This window comes from Chiloscyllium plagiosum, chromosome 10, assembly GCF_004010195.1.
Source record: "Chiloscyllium plagiosum isolate BGI_BamShark_2017 chromosome 10, ASM401019v2, whole genome shotgun sequence".
In the NCBI taxonomy this organism is placed as follows: domain Eukaryota; kingdom Metazoa; phylum Chordata; class Chondrichthyes; order Orectolobiformes; family Hemiscylliidae; genus Chiloscyllium; species Chiloscyllium plagiosum.
In genome coordinates, this window is record NC_057719.1 from 77925071 (window position 1) to 77940591 (window position 15521).

The window sequence follows — 15521 nt, forward strand, 5'->3', positions numbered from 1 at the left end:
GAGAGGTCCAGGAAGGGGAGGGAGGTGTCACAGATGGTCCAGGTAAATTTAAGGTCAGGGTGGAATGTGTTAGTGAAGTTGATGAATTGCTCAACCTCCTCGCGGGAGCACGAGGTGGCGCCAATGCAGTCATCAATGTAGCGGAGGAAGAGGTGGGGAGTGAAGCCGGTGTAATTACGGAAGATCAACTGTTCTACGTAGCCAACAAAGAGACAGGCATTGCTGGCGCCCATACGTGTGCCCATGGCTACCTCTTTGGTCTGGAGGAAGTGAGAGGATTCAAAGGAGAAATTGTTAAGGGTGAGGACCAGTTCGGCCAAACGAATGAGTGTGTCGGTGGAAGGGTACTGTTGGGGACGTCTGGAGAGGAAAAAATGGAGGGCTTGAAGGCCCTGGTCATGGTGGATGGAGGTGTAGAGGGATTGGATATCCATGGTGAAGATGAGGCGTTGGGGGCCGGGGAAACAGAAGTCTTGGAGGAGGTGGAGGGCGTGGATGGTGTTCTTACATGTAAATAGTACTTTTTTATGTCACATGGATGTTCCAAAGCTCTTTGCAGTAAGTAATTTGCTTTTTAAATTTGGACACTAAAGCAGTGTTGTAGCCAATTTGCATGTAGCAAAGTTCCACAAGAAGTAGTGAATAAACATGTTTAGACAGTGTTGGTTGAGGGATAAATGTCGGACAGAGCACTTCGTGAATGCTTCACTGACTTCAAGTAGTCTTCTGAGTTTGTTTTCATCCTCCCGCACAAGCATGGTAAGAGAGGCCTCTTTTAAAAGACAGAACCTCCAACAAAGCAACAGTCCCTCAATGCTGCAAAGAATTTATTGCAAAAATTTACTGTGTGATGTAACTGAAATTATATATTGAAAAATTGATTGTCTGTTGAGCCTTTCATCTGTATGAATACCATGATAGTTTCACTTTCATGTGTAAATCACAAAACCTTTTTTTTAAGTTGCATTCTCAGGTTAGCTGTTAACAATTGGTGATAGCTAGACAATATGTTGAAGGTGTTAGCCCCCTGTGTTCTCTGTCTATGCCATGATGTTTAGATTGATTCTAATCTAAAAAGTGAGGTAACAGAGTTTTACATGAATTCATGCAGTTTTTGATCTGAGTACTTCATCCCACGTACTTCTCATGTAGGCGACTTCTACACAAAGCCAACACACCAGGACGTCCCATCGTGTAGGGAAATGGGACCCTATGTGAGAATCTCTCTGGCTATGTTGAAGGCATCTTGAAACCTATTGTACAGGGGGTCTCCAGCTTCAGTCACGACACTATGGATTTCTTACAGAAACTCAGCACCCACGGACCAGTCGAACCAGGAACATTCCTCGTCACAACGGATGTTTCCGCACTCTACACCAGCATCCCCTACAATGATGGCATCGTGGCAACAGCTTCAGTCCTCAACACCAACAACTGCCAATCTCCAAACACTATCCTACAACTCATCCGCTTTATCCTCGATCACAACATCTTCACCTTTGACAACCAGTTCTTCATCCAGATACATGAAACAGCCATGGGGACCAAATTTGCACCCCAATATGCTAACATTTTTATGCACAGGTTCAAACAAGACTTCTTCTCTATGCAGGATCTCCAACCAATGTTATACACCAGGTACATTAACGACATTTTCTTCCTCTAGACCCATGGCGAGGAGGAGTCACTGGTAAAACTACACAGTGCCATCAACAAGTTTCATCCCATCATCAAACTCACCATGGACTACTCTCGACTATCTGTCTCATTCTTGGACACGTGCATCTCCACAAGGATGGACACCTCAGCACGACACTCTACCGCAAACCCACAGACAACCTCACAGTGCTACACTTCTCCAGCTTCCACCCAAGACATATTAAAACAGCCATCCCCTATGGACAAGCCCTACGCGTACACCGGATCTGCTTAGATGAGTAGGAATGTGATGGACACCTGGAAGTACTCGTGGATGCTCTAACAAGAACGGGGTATGATGCCCAACTCATTGGCCGCCAGTTCCGATGTGCCACAGTAAGGAACCGTAATGACCTCCTCTGGTGACGACATGTGCTGCAACTGACAGAGTACCCTTCGTTGTTCAGTATTTCCAGGACCTGAAAAACTACGCCATGTTCTTCGTGAGCTGCAACACATTATCAATGAGGATGAGCACCTCACCAAGACTTTCCTCATACCTCCACTACTTGCGTTTAAGCAACTGCCAAACCTCAAACAGAACATTATTTGTCGCGAGCTGCCCGGCTCTCAGGACAACTCCATACATCCCTGTCACCCTGCAAGACGTGTCAGAGCGTGGACATAGATACCACCATTACAGGTGGGGACACCTCCCACCTTGTACATGGCAGGTACTCATGTGACTCAGCCAACGTTGTCTATCTTGTACATTGTAGGCAAGGATACCCTGAGGCACTGTACATTGGGGAAACCAAGCAAAGGCTACGACAACGGATGAATGGGCACTGCACAACAATCAACAGACAGGAGTGCTCCCTCCCAGGTGGGGAACACTTCAACGGTCCAGGACATTCGACCTCGGACCTTCGGGTGACCGTCCTCCAAGGCAGACTTTGGGACAGGCAACAGCGAAAAGTGGCCAAGCAGAGGCTGATTGCTAAGTTCGGGACCCACAGGGAGGGCCTCAACCAGGACCTTGGGTTCATGTCACATTACAAGTGACCATCATTGTACTATGCGCACACGCACTCTCTCTCACCCTTACAGACACACACACTCCCACACACACACTCTCGTGCACGCCCTCACAGACTTAAGACATTCTACACTCACTACACACACATACACATTGTCTCACACTCAACCCCGCGCGCGCGCACACACACACAAAGATCCACATGTACACACATATTTTGTGGGGTGAATTTGTACTCGCAGGGTTACGTTGTACTTTGCTGAAAAACTGCATGAATTAATATAAAACTCAGTTATCTCACTTTTTAGAATCAATCTAAACATCGTGGCATAGACAGAGAACACAGGGGGCTAGCACCTTCAACATATTGTCTAGCTATCGTCCATCGTTAACAGCTAACCTGAGAACGCTATTTTTAATATAAAAAGGTTTTGTGATTTACACATAAAAGTGAAGCTATCATGGTATTCAAACAGATGAAAGACTCAATAGACAATCAATTTTTCCATGTATAATTTCAGTTACATCACACTAAATTTTTGCTATAATTTCTGTGTATTAGGATTGAGCCCTTGACTATCACCTGATGAAGGAGCGACGCTCCGAAAGCTAGTGTGCTTCCAATTAAACCTGTTGGACTATAACCTGGTGTTGTGATTGTTAAATTCTTATAAAAGTTCAGTGATTTTGAGGTTCTTATAGACAAAATTGTATTATGCATAATAATTTGTTTTATAGATTTATTTTAAATGGGCATTTAAATATTGTATTAGTGTTCAGTTGCTACACCTGATAGACCTATTATAGGAACACTGCTTCACTCTATTCTCACTGTATTCAAAATGTATGAGCAGGTAAGGAAAGAGTTAAGTTTAGGGTTGCATGACAAAGGTTCAGCTGCATGACTTTGACCAGATAAGGACTTGCAGTCAACAACGAGGTACTGGAGGCACGGATAGTGGTTTAACAAGGTGAAGAGCATCCATTGTGTCATGCCAGTTAACAAGGTGAAGAAGCACCTGATGAAGTAGCGGTGCTCCGAAAGCTAGTGCTTCCAATTTAACCTGTTGGACTATAACGTTTAAGAGGCATTTGGATGGGTATATGAATAGGAAGGGTTTGGAGGGATATGGGCCAGGTGCTGGCAGGCGGGGCTAGATTGGGTTGGGATTTCTGGTCGGCATGGACGGGTTGGACCGAAGGGTCTGTTTTCATGCTGTACATCTCTATGACTGTATGACTCGATAACCTGGTGTTGTGATTTTTAACTTTGTACACCCCAGTCCAACATCAGCATCTCCAAATCGTGACGAGCATCCATTGTGTAATGCCAGTTAACGAGGTGAGGAACATCTGTTATGTAATGCCAGATGGCTTAATCTTTAGTATTGATGCTCACTGATTTGTAATGGTCACCCAATCAATATTGATGTTGCCTTATTTGGATGCTGCTCCCCGTAAGTGACTATATAATTCCTTAAGAATCTGTTGTTTGCGAGAAGACCGAGAACCTGTGTCTTTGTGTCTCTGTGCGATCGTTGTCTCCCAGGGCTCGGAATAAAGATGAAAGTAGAGCCATACTGTTTGCTTCGACTGATACAGAAACAATACGACACCATTTATAGAAGCATTGACTTTTTCCTAGAGTATATCTCAATCTTTGATATATTGGACACAATATCTGCATGTTGAGAGTAACTGTCAGCAGTTGATTCAGAAGTGGAGGACAACTTAGCTATGGCTGATTTTTTTTTTTTGTTTCTTAATCTATCTGTCATTTAGAATTTTTCAGCACATGCCATCATTTGATTTGATTAAGTGCAGTAGTCATCTGTTTTGCCCCTTCTACCAGCATCAAAAATTAGCCCAGATTGAATATGTAGTATTCCAGACATATGTACTGGTTTAAAACCTCCACACTGTAGCAGCCTTCTTAGTACTAACTAAAATCACCTGTGTTCACATCACTGCATTCGATACAGAATATTTTATATTAGAATGTTGCTGTCGTCATACAGTCATATTTATCTTTCCTGCATTCACCATAATAAATGTGATTTTTATTTTCTCCTTCCTTCCTGTCCTATTTCTTTTTCTACCCCCCACTCTCCTGTGAAGTTGCCCACTGAAATGTAGAGCTAAGAACAAATAATCTAATTTGCCAATAATCTAATTGTCAGCTCTTTGCATGAGTATCAGCAAGCTATCCACATATGGAGCAATTTGCCTGAATCCAATTTGTCTTCCCTCAGTGTCAGTAAGTTTTCAGCAGGCATAATACTGCAGATTAAGGTATTAAAAATATGTTTCTTCATCCTTTCCCAGGGTCACCAAAGCCAATGCTTGGCCTTTACTGCTAACTCTGCATAGACCAGATTGTTGAACCTTGGTCCGTATGACTCTGTGCCACTTTATTCTGAATGTGAAAGTGTTTGTTCCAATGTGGATGCGGAAATGTAATTCAACTAAAAGGAAATTCTAAAGATCAAATCTTGCAAGGCAATTTATTGAACTGTCATCCTAGACAATTGTGATCATGGTTGTGGGCAATGCATCTGGATGACTATCTCTAAAACGGATATATCATGTAATAGATACTGTTACTTGAATTGATTTTTTTTTAAGATCTGGTGTCACAAATTATGCTTCGGTATGTAGACCGGTATGTTTCAATTCTCTGCCCTCTTTCTCCCCCTCCAGAAAAGCTTAAAATGGTATAAGGAACTTAAAGATTTAGGCTTACCTATTTTACCTAAAGGTTTACTGAGTTGGTGATTATTGGTGATTACTGAGTAGATTATTGTAACTCAGCGTTCGTGCTTGTTGCAATAAATCCTTTAGACTGGGATATTTTTAAAAAAACATTGTTCGAAGTAGTAACAGATAATGATTGAAATGGTCATCATGTCAGGCTGCATGTATTCGGAGAGACTTGGAAATACTATTCTAGTTTGATGACCATACAACAGGACAAGGTATCTTCTCTACAAATAACGTTCCCAACTCTGAGAAGGATTGGATCTAAAAAGTGTGTTTTTTCGAGCAGTTTTTTCTCATTTGTGTGCTGAATCTGAATGATAATAATCTAGCTGTCATAGGAGAATGAATACATTTTTAAAGTTAATTCATCCGCATCTCGTTCACCAAGTTTTTTTTTTGTCTCACTGCTCACCTCATAGAAGCCATGATGTGCAGGAGCCAGTGTTGGCCTGGAGAGGACACAGTTAAAAATTGCACAACATCAGGTTATAGTCCAACAGACTCATTTGGAAGCTTTATTTGTCCAGTCCAACACCAACTCTGCCACATTATGGTTACCATCAACACCACTAACTGCTGACTCAAAGTGGAGAGGGTCTCCAAGAAGATTGCGCAATTGACGCAAGAGTATCTAGTGATTTATGTGACATAGAGTTTGCTTTTCTTCACATCAAGGTTTGAATCTAGTGCTTAATCAAGGGGGCTTTTAGATATCCAGCAATAGCAGAGTATCTTTCAAGTTGAATAAGCAGCCATTCTCATTGAAATATTCTCACCGATAAGGTAGGACATTAAATGAATTGAATGCTTCACTTTTAACTTTGAACTTTAAGATTAAAAATTAAAATATATTTTAAAAGTTTAAAAAGAAATTTTAAATTATTTTGTTCAATGAAAAAGAAGTTATTTAACATATCCCACTTTCACTGAAATGGTTAAGCAGTAATTATGTATACTTTTAGAAGTCCAGTTGCAACTTATTCAACAAGAGTTATTTTTTTTCCCAAGTGGATAGGATAAATAGACAAGGTCTTTTCCATGAGGTGAGGTAATCCAGAACTAGAGGTCATAGGTTTAGGGTGAGAGATGAAAAATTTAAAAGGGACCTCGGGGGCAACTTTTTCATGCAGAGGGCGATGCGTGTATGTAATGAGCTGCCAGAAGAAGTGGTAGAGGCCGGTACTATTACAACATTTAAAAAACATCTGGATGGGTATATGAATAGGAAGGGTTTAGAGGGATGTGGGCTAAATGCTGGCAAATGGGGCACGATTAGGTTGGAATATCTGGCTGGCATGGACGAGTTGGACCAAAGGTCTGTGTCCATACTGTACATCTCTATGACTTTGTGTTTTTACAATCAGACGAATTGCATAGAACTGAAAGTTCTCAGCAGTTCAGTGATTTTGAATTTGTACTTTTAGAGACCTCAACATTATAACTTCAGATGAAGAGTAGAATTATTGACAGCTTTTCTGGATTTCTGTGTTTAATTGCCGTGCACACTACAGAGGGGAGTCACTTTGAGAGGAGTATTGACAGTTTCAGTTATTGGTGTAAAATAGAGGTTTTATTCTTTCCACTTATTTGTTTTTCCCATCCTTCATCCAACTGGTAGATTTGTATGAGGTGAATCAACATTTTTAGCTTTGCACAATGCAAAATCTTACATTGTACATCGTGGGCTCCAGCAAGTTAGACTGTTTTATATCACTTCTGATTATCAGTTCCATCGAGGTCAATCAAAAAAGATGAAAACAGCTTGCCAGTCTGCTGTCGTCCACCTTTCTCTATTGCACAATATTTAAAATTAACTCCATCCAGAGCAGAGATTTTAACTATTTTTTACTTCCTGTGGGGGTGACATTACACAAAATCGAAGGTTCTCTACTTCCCTGTCAACAATGACCCTCTACTTAACCCAAGTAGATGCAATTGATTGAAGTCAGTAGTATTCCTCTGAGTGGGAAGCAACAATGATGTTATCGGTGATGAGGCATCTTTAAAATGAGCCCATTATTGTAAAATGTAGTATGCTAATCCAGCAGAGAGACAATACATAATCTTATGTATTTTTGTAATATGTCTAAGATGAATTAAAGGTTTTGTTCAGTTTTGTTGGGAATTATTCGGAAAATGTATCTATCAAAGCTATTTAGAGAAATTAGGTTACTGAATAAAAATCGTTGCTGTGATGGAGTTTTTTAATACCCACAAAACTTGAACAGATTTATCAGCTAGGTCATTCCTAATTGCCATTTAAGGAGCTAGTGATGAATTCCTTTTTGAATTGTTGCCTGCCTTGATGTAGGGGCACACCCGTGTTGCAAAGGAAGTTCCGGAATTTTAACCCAGTATTTTGTTGATTGGTAGGAAAAGTGGCAAAAGGAATATAATTTGGAGAAGTACAACACATTTCAGGAGACAAACAGATCTAGGGAACAGGGCTGATAGGAGTTCTGAAGGATAGTGGAATCAAGATATCTTGAAGTTCATGTCCACAGGTCCATGATAGCAGTTCAGGAAGAACTGTATAAAGCTTTTATGTTAGACCACAGCTTGAATTTTGTGTGCATTTCTTGTCTGTGCAAGGACATAATTGCCCTGGAGTGAGTACAAAGAAGATTAACAAGAATGGTGCCACGGCTTGAAAATTACAGCTGAGGCAGGAAAGATTGGGGTACAGTCAGGTTGTGTTTCTTAGCACAGAGGAGCTGTGGGGTGGGGTGGTGGGGGGGGGGGGGGCGGAACTCAACATCCATAATTATGAGAGGCAGAGAATTGAGAGGAAAGACCTATTTTCCCTTGTGACAATGTCAATTATTAGGGAGCATGGATTCAAGGTGATTTGCAGAGGAGCCATGATAAAAAATTCTCTTTTGCTCAGATGGTGATTGGCTGGAATTTGCTGTCAAGTTTAATGTTAGAGGCAGAAGCCTTCAACTCATTTAAAAGGTAGCTCAATCTGCACCAGAAAAGCAGTAACCTGCAAGGTTGCAAACCAAATGTTAGACGGTGGGATTAGAATTGGTAGCGAATTTTCTTTCAACTGGCACAGGCATGATGGGCTGACTGGCCTCCTGTGCCATATGGCATCGGTGGCAACAAGAGAAGGAATGCCAGTATTGTCCTAAGAGTAAGTAGTGCATGCCTTCAAGGGGAATTTGCAATTGATGACGCATGGAATTGCCTATTTTCCCTTCTTCTCAGTAGTAGAAGTTACAGCTGTAGAATGTTTTGTGGAGGAGCGTTGGAATATTGCTGCAGTACAATGTGTAGATTGTACGTACTGCTGTTATTGTGCATTAGTGGTGGAAGTTGTGACTGTTTAAGGTGATGAATGAGGTGTTGAATGGTTGGACTGCTTTTTCCTGGGTGCTGGTCCACCCATTCAAGAATGTGGACAGCATTCCATCACACTGCTGACTTGTGCCTCATAGATGGTGGACAGGCTTTGTCGAGTCAGACTTTCCTAACCTCTGACCTGTTGTTGTAACCAGAGTTTTCACATGGATGGTTCAGTTTTATTTCAGGTCATTGGTAACCCAAGAAAGTTGATTGTGGAGGATTCCGTGATGGTAATGATTTTGAATACCAAGCAGAAATATTTAAATTCTCAGTGTTGGAGATATCATTAACCGTCATTTGTTGACACTTTATATGCCATGTATTAAGCCTGCCCTGGATGTTGTCCAGGTCTTGGTGCATATAGGACTGGACTGCTTCAGTAACTGAGGAATGATGAATAGTGTTTAACCAAATAAAATCATTAGCAAACATGCCAACTTTTGGCTTCCTTCCTCACTGTCTGCCCTCTCTGCTAGGTATGTCTGATGAGGTGAGATTTAGATGAGATTCTCTGCAGTATAGAAACTGGCCCTTTGGCCCAACAAGTCCATACCAACTTTCCAAAGAATAACCCACCCTGACCCTATATTTACCCCTGATGAATTCACCCAACACTATGGGCAATTTAGCATGGCTAAGTCACCTGACCTGCACATCTTTGAATTGTGGGAGCAAACTGGAGCACCCGATGGAAACCCACGTAGACACAGGGAGAATGTGCAAACTCCACACAGGCAGTCACCCGAAGCGGGAATCGAACCTGGGTCCCTGACGCTGTGATGCAGCAGTGCTAACCACTGACTCACTGTGCCATCTGTGGTCGATAAATGGGTGAGGACAATGGTATGTCCTTGTTGAGTCCTTCACTATCTGCTGAAGGTCCAGTCAAAAGGTAGTTGACAGTCATCTACATTGCTTTGGGTCTGGAATCATATACCAGCCAGACCAAGTCGATTTCTTTCCTTAAAGACCACGAGTGAACACAACTTTTTGTAATTAACAGTTTGATCAACGATGATAACAATTTATATTTAAAAGTACTTTTTTAGATTGGAAAAACATCCCAAGAAACTTCAGAGAGATACAACTATAAAATTATTGTTAGACTTTTAATTCCAGCTTCATTAAAGTTCCACCAACAAGAATGCATTTGTTTGCACATCTGGTATGAATTTCTAAGTGCTGTCTTTCATACCTTTGATAAGACTCATTGTGATTAATGAAAAAGAATGGTTTGAGCTGGGATGGAGCACGAAGTAGTGAATTGGAATCATAGAATTGTACAGCAGAAAAAAAAGAATGCCATTAAGTATCTCATGTTGTCTCTTTTTACACAGTATCCAATTAATCCCATTTCTCCGACTCTTTCCCACTCCTGCAAATATCTCCAGATCTTAATATAATATATGAGGTGAGGGGGATAAAAATAAATTGCTTTGAAAGAAATAAATATCAATAAAGTTGGGTAATAACATTGCAACATCAGTACTGCGCTGTAAGAGCTGTACTCTCCGTAAAAACAAATCTCTCTGACCAGACTTTTGATCTTATCATAAATTTCCATTTTTATGGTTGCATCTCTCTGAAGTATCTTGGGATGGTTTTTGGTTCTAAAAGATGCTACGAAATGTGAATTGTTATTGTCATGACCAAACAATAGTAGCGGCACTAAAGGTAAATTACGGCAACTTTACAACAGAAGAATTCTTCATCCAGTGTGACCAGGTGCATTATGGGGAGTGGAAACAGTGATGTATCTTCTTTATTTCCTCTTTAGTGGTTACCTCATTAATTTCAGACCAAATAATTTAGCAATACTTTCATCCTTCATTCTAAAGACTGTGAAAGTAAAGGAAATGTTGAATTTTGTTGTAAATTTCAGTTATTTAACATACAAGCAGTAGGGCATCAATATATTGTGCTAAGTGAAATGGTCCATGGGTTTCCATTTCAATTTCCCAACCTTGGACAGCATAAAGAATGTGAAGCAATGGTTAATCAATAGCAACAGTCAAGTTTTATCTATCGTTCAACACAGTTATTATTTAGAACTTTAAATTTTAAGCTGAACTTAATATGATTCTCGATATAATTGTGCATTAGAAACAGAAGTTCCTTGTAATGTCAGTTATGATTGTAGCCCAATGAATATTTGACTATTTCTGGATTTTGATTTCATTAGAAATATTGGTGAAACTGATTATTTTATTGATGTTAAATAATTTCTCAGAACATTCAAATTATTTTGGAGTGGATGAAAATCTGGGTCCTGTGGCAGTGAGCATTCGACGAGAAAGGCTGGAAGACAATAAAGATCATGGAGCTCAGTACAACTACCGGATCATCCTTCGAACTAGTGAGGTGAGATTATTAAACCTATTTGTGTCTGACTCAGTAACTGTTTAGTAGCATCAATTTTAAAAGTGCTCATTGAAAATGCCACAAGTCCCAAATACTACATGGATGTATCTATATATTTAAATGATACTGTTATTGTCCTTGATTTATTTTTATTTTAAGAAGGATTTCCATCTATATAGCGCCATCTCACATTTCACCCAACTTGAAGAACATATTGTACAATTAATTACTTAGACAAGTAGTGAATATTCAGCAGGAATAAGTAGCAGTCATTTTCCTTCCACCACAGGCAACCAAATGTTGACACCAGTTACTACTATCTCTTGTAATTTTGATTGAAGGATGGATTGGTAAATGGACATTCTTGCGCATTCCTTGCTGTTTATTCAGATAGTGCTACATGATGCTCAATATTGACTTTTAGCTGCAAAACATGTAGACTGGCCTTGCATATAATACCTCATCTAAACCACAGCATCTTCAACAATGCAACACACCCACACTCTGGCATTGCAGTTTTGGTCTAGATTATGTATTGGAAGTCCTCAAGTCAGCTTGAACCTTCTGAGGTGTGCACAGTTTACTAAGTCTGGGTGACAGTGATATTATTTTGGCTTGCTGCAAATAGCCTCTAATTCCAAATGTCAGTATCCAGCTGGAACGCAACCCTGTCATTTAAACAAGTGATTGAATGTTGAACACTTGCTAGCAAGGTTTATGCTAGCCAATAATTATAAACAAAGCACAAGAGCAAAAGAGGACTTGAATCACACCAGTAAGTATACTGCTATCTCCTGTGATAGCATTTGGGGGTATGCAGTAACTTAAATGAAGACACTGCCCATTTTGAAAGGTCTACTACTGAGATAATGCAATGTTTCACTACTATTACACGTTGGCTTTGGAAATTCTGTAAAACGAGGCTGAAACATTCTCTCTCCAACCCCCTCCCTCTCAGTCGACCTGTGATTTATAACTTATTCTAATTTGTAATTACTAAATCAGTGGTGTTTTATAATCAGCCGAGTCTTTTTTCAGCAAGTGATTTGTTTTCCAAACTGCCTGTTCCACTTTGCAATTTATTGTTTTCTACTGTCTGTTGATGCTAAGAAACTTAAGGATATCACCTGTCAGAAAGTCACTAATAAACATCTCCTGGACTAACATTTGATATGATCAATTTTAATTGAAAGTTGTGGAAAACCGAATCCTCTGAGGTTTATATTTTTCTTTCTGAAATATTTGCGTTACATATTTTAACGCAGAGTATCATTCACACAGATGAAATATTTGATTATTGTAGTAAGTACAACACGAACAGTTGGGCCAAGTATCATCTTTTGCATCCTCCACACTGATTCAGAAAAGCTACTTTATAATATGAGTGTGACTGAAATAGTGGTGTATCATCAAGTTGAGAAAAATATTCTGAAGTTAGTTGAATTAGGGAATTGAAGAAAAAGAACAAGTTCAAGGTGCATATTGAACTGCTGCATGATATGGAAACTGACTTACAAACGTACAAACAAGGGCCAAGAGTAGGCCACTCAGCCCTTCAATATGTTCCACTATTCATAGAATTGTAGGACTTTACAATACAGAAGTTGATCATTCAGTCATGTCTGTACATGCTCCCAAAAGTCCTACCCAGCTAATCCCACTCTGAAGCTCTATCTCTGTAGCTTCCTAACTTTATCACTTGCAAATATATAAACCACTTGTGCAATTTTCCTCTACCACTCTCTCAGGCAGCACATTTCAAATCAGAATAACTGAGTAAAGTAGTTTCTCTTCAACTCGCTCGTCGCTCTCTCGCTGACACCCTTGGAATTGTAACCCTTAGTTACTGACATACCAACTAAGGAAACACAATATCCTCCTTGTTCATAATTTTAAACACTTCAGTAAGGTCACCTCTTAACCTTTGCTCCAAGGAGAATAAACCAAATCTCTAATCTTTTCCTTTATCTAAAATTCTTAATTTATAGTATCATTCTGGTAAATCTCATTTGAACACTCTCCAGGGCTTTAACATCCTTCCTTAAATAAGGTGCCCACGTAACATATTGCTCCAAATGAGGTCTGATCAGTGATTTATAGAGGCGTAGCATCACTTCTTTGCTTTTATACTCTATGCCTCTATTTATAAACCCAATGATCCTATAAGCGGCCTTAAGAACTGTTTCAATTTGCTGGCAACCTACAGAAAAACATCCATGTGAGCCCTGAGGCCTCTCTGCTCCTGTACTCCCCTCAAAGTTGTAACATTGAACCTGTCTTGCCTTTCTGCGTTTCTTCTACCAAAATGCATGACCTCACATTTCTCTGCTTTGAAATCCATTTGCCAGGTGTCTGCCCATTTGGCCAATTTGTTAATGCCCCTCTCAAGTCATTCGGCATCATCGTTACAATTCACTTTCTCCCTAGCTAGGAGCATCTGCAAATTTAGAGATTTTGCCCTTAAAACTCATTTCCAAATCATTTATATAAATCAGAAAAAGCAGAGCTCCCAATACTGATCCCTAGGGAATACTACTTCTAAGTCTTTTCCAATCTGAGAAGTGCCCATCTATTACTATTCTCTGTTTTCTATCTTTAACCAACTTCTAATCCATGCTACCAAGGACGCATCAATCCCAAATATTTCTAATTTGCTAATCAGCCTCGGGCATGGCACTATATCAAATGCTCTCAAAGTCCAAATATGCAACAAACACAGCACTACCCTTATCCACTGTCTGTGTCACCATGTCAAGGAACTTGATTAAATTTGTCAGACGTTATCTGCCCTTGACAAAGCCATGTTAACTGTCTAGTATTAACTAATTTTCTGTAAGTGCATATTTATATTATCCTGTATTATGGTCTCGATCAAGCTGACAGGTCTGTTAGTTTCTTGGATTATCTTTTGTCCCTTTCATTAAAATAATATTGTTCTTTTTTTTTCCTCAAAAGGCAATCTGCTCATTCTAGGGATTAGTCTAGGAATCTTTCTCTGAACTGCTTCCAACATATTAACACCTTCCATAAGTATCGAAAGGTGTGGAGTTGGAAAAGCGCAGGTAGTCAGGCTGCATTCGAGGAGCAGGAGAGTTGACATTTCGAGCACAAGCTGTTCAGCTATTCCTGATGAAGAGCTTATGCTTGAAATGTCGACTCTCCTGCTGCTTGAATGCTGCCTGACTGCCTGTGCTTTTCCAGCACTGCACATTTTGACTCTGGTCTCCAGCATCTGCAGTCGCCACTTTCTCCTAGTTGATTATAACCTTCCATAAGTATGGTGAACAATACTGTAAACCACAAAGACCCAGTTTGATAAACTTGTTGCACTCGCCAATAGACCAAGCCAGCAACTAGAAGGGCGGAGTCAACAAGGATGACTGTAACTCAGGGCCAGCCTGGAAAGGAAGGAAGGGAGGGTTCCAGGCAAGAATCGTACTATCTAAATAATGAAAGAGATCTGGGTATCCTGGCACGTGAATCACAGAACATTAGCATGCAGGTATAGCAAGTAATCAGGAGGGCTAACAAAATGTTATAGCTTAGATTAAATTCCCAACAGTGTGGAAACAAGCACATTGGTCCAACAAAGAGGGTGGAGCAGATAGGTGGGAAGGAAGATTGGCAGGTAGGACAGGTCATGAGGATGGTGCTGAGCTGCTCAGTCTGGGGACAATTAAACAAATGGATGGAAGAGAATGCAGGGGTGGACTCTGTAACTATCCCTTTGTCCTTACATTTAATCCTGTCTTTCCTGCATTCCACACCCCAGAAAATGCAAAGGCAAAAGGCCTTTTGTTGTGCCTTGGATTTCCCATGATGATTAGATTCACTCAATTGTCTTTAGAAGCTGGTAGCTTCTGGCCTCTGTCAACCTCTAGTGAGCTATGGTATTACTACTGAGGCCTGCTCACTGAACTTTGTTAGTCAGCAACTGAGCTGATAGATGTTTGATATAGTGTGCTGTCTTAGCATTGGGGTTGGTCACATCTGACGCTCATACTTAGAAAAAGCGAAAATTGCAGCCCAAAACCAGGTTCCAATTCAGATTCCAAAACTGACTGCACTGCTGAAACATAGCTTTCAAAATCATGTATAATTTAAAATGGAAACATAAAAACTTATCATGTTCCACATTTTATTCACTACTTACATCCTCTACCCCAAAAGTGATGGCTTCTTCCTGGCAAATGGTACTAAACTGAACAATCACCTTTTAGTTCATCAATTGCGTATCTACTACTTTTGGATGAACCATTACATTGTTTGCAGCTTACTTGACTTGCTGATCTGCCATAAAAATGAAATTTAGAACAAATTTCTGACCAGAAGTAGGAACTCTGAATGATATTTCTTATCCCTCAAATAAATCTTT

The 15521-nt window shown here is 40.2% G+C and overlaps 1 protein-coding gene across 5 annotated transcripts in view; it reads left to right on the forward strand.

Moving 5' to 3' along the window:
• sipa1l1 (signal-induced proliferation-associated 1 like 1) overlaps positions 1 to 15521 on the forward strand; it is a 433231-nt gene that overhangs the window by 297708 nt on the left and 120002 nt on the right. For all 5 annotated transcript variants that reach the window (XM_043698149.1, XM_043698153.1, XM_043698152.1 and 2 more), the window contains one exon: positions 11016 to 11146. In XM_043698149.1, coding sequence (XP_043554084.1) covers positions 11016 to 11146 — 131 coding nt within the window. The remainder of the gene's footprint in view (positions 1 to 11015; positions 11147 to 15521) is intronic.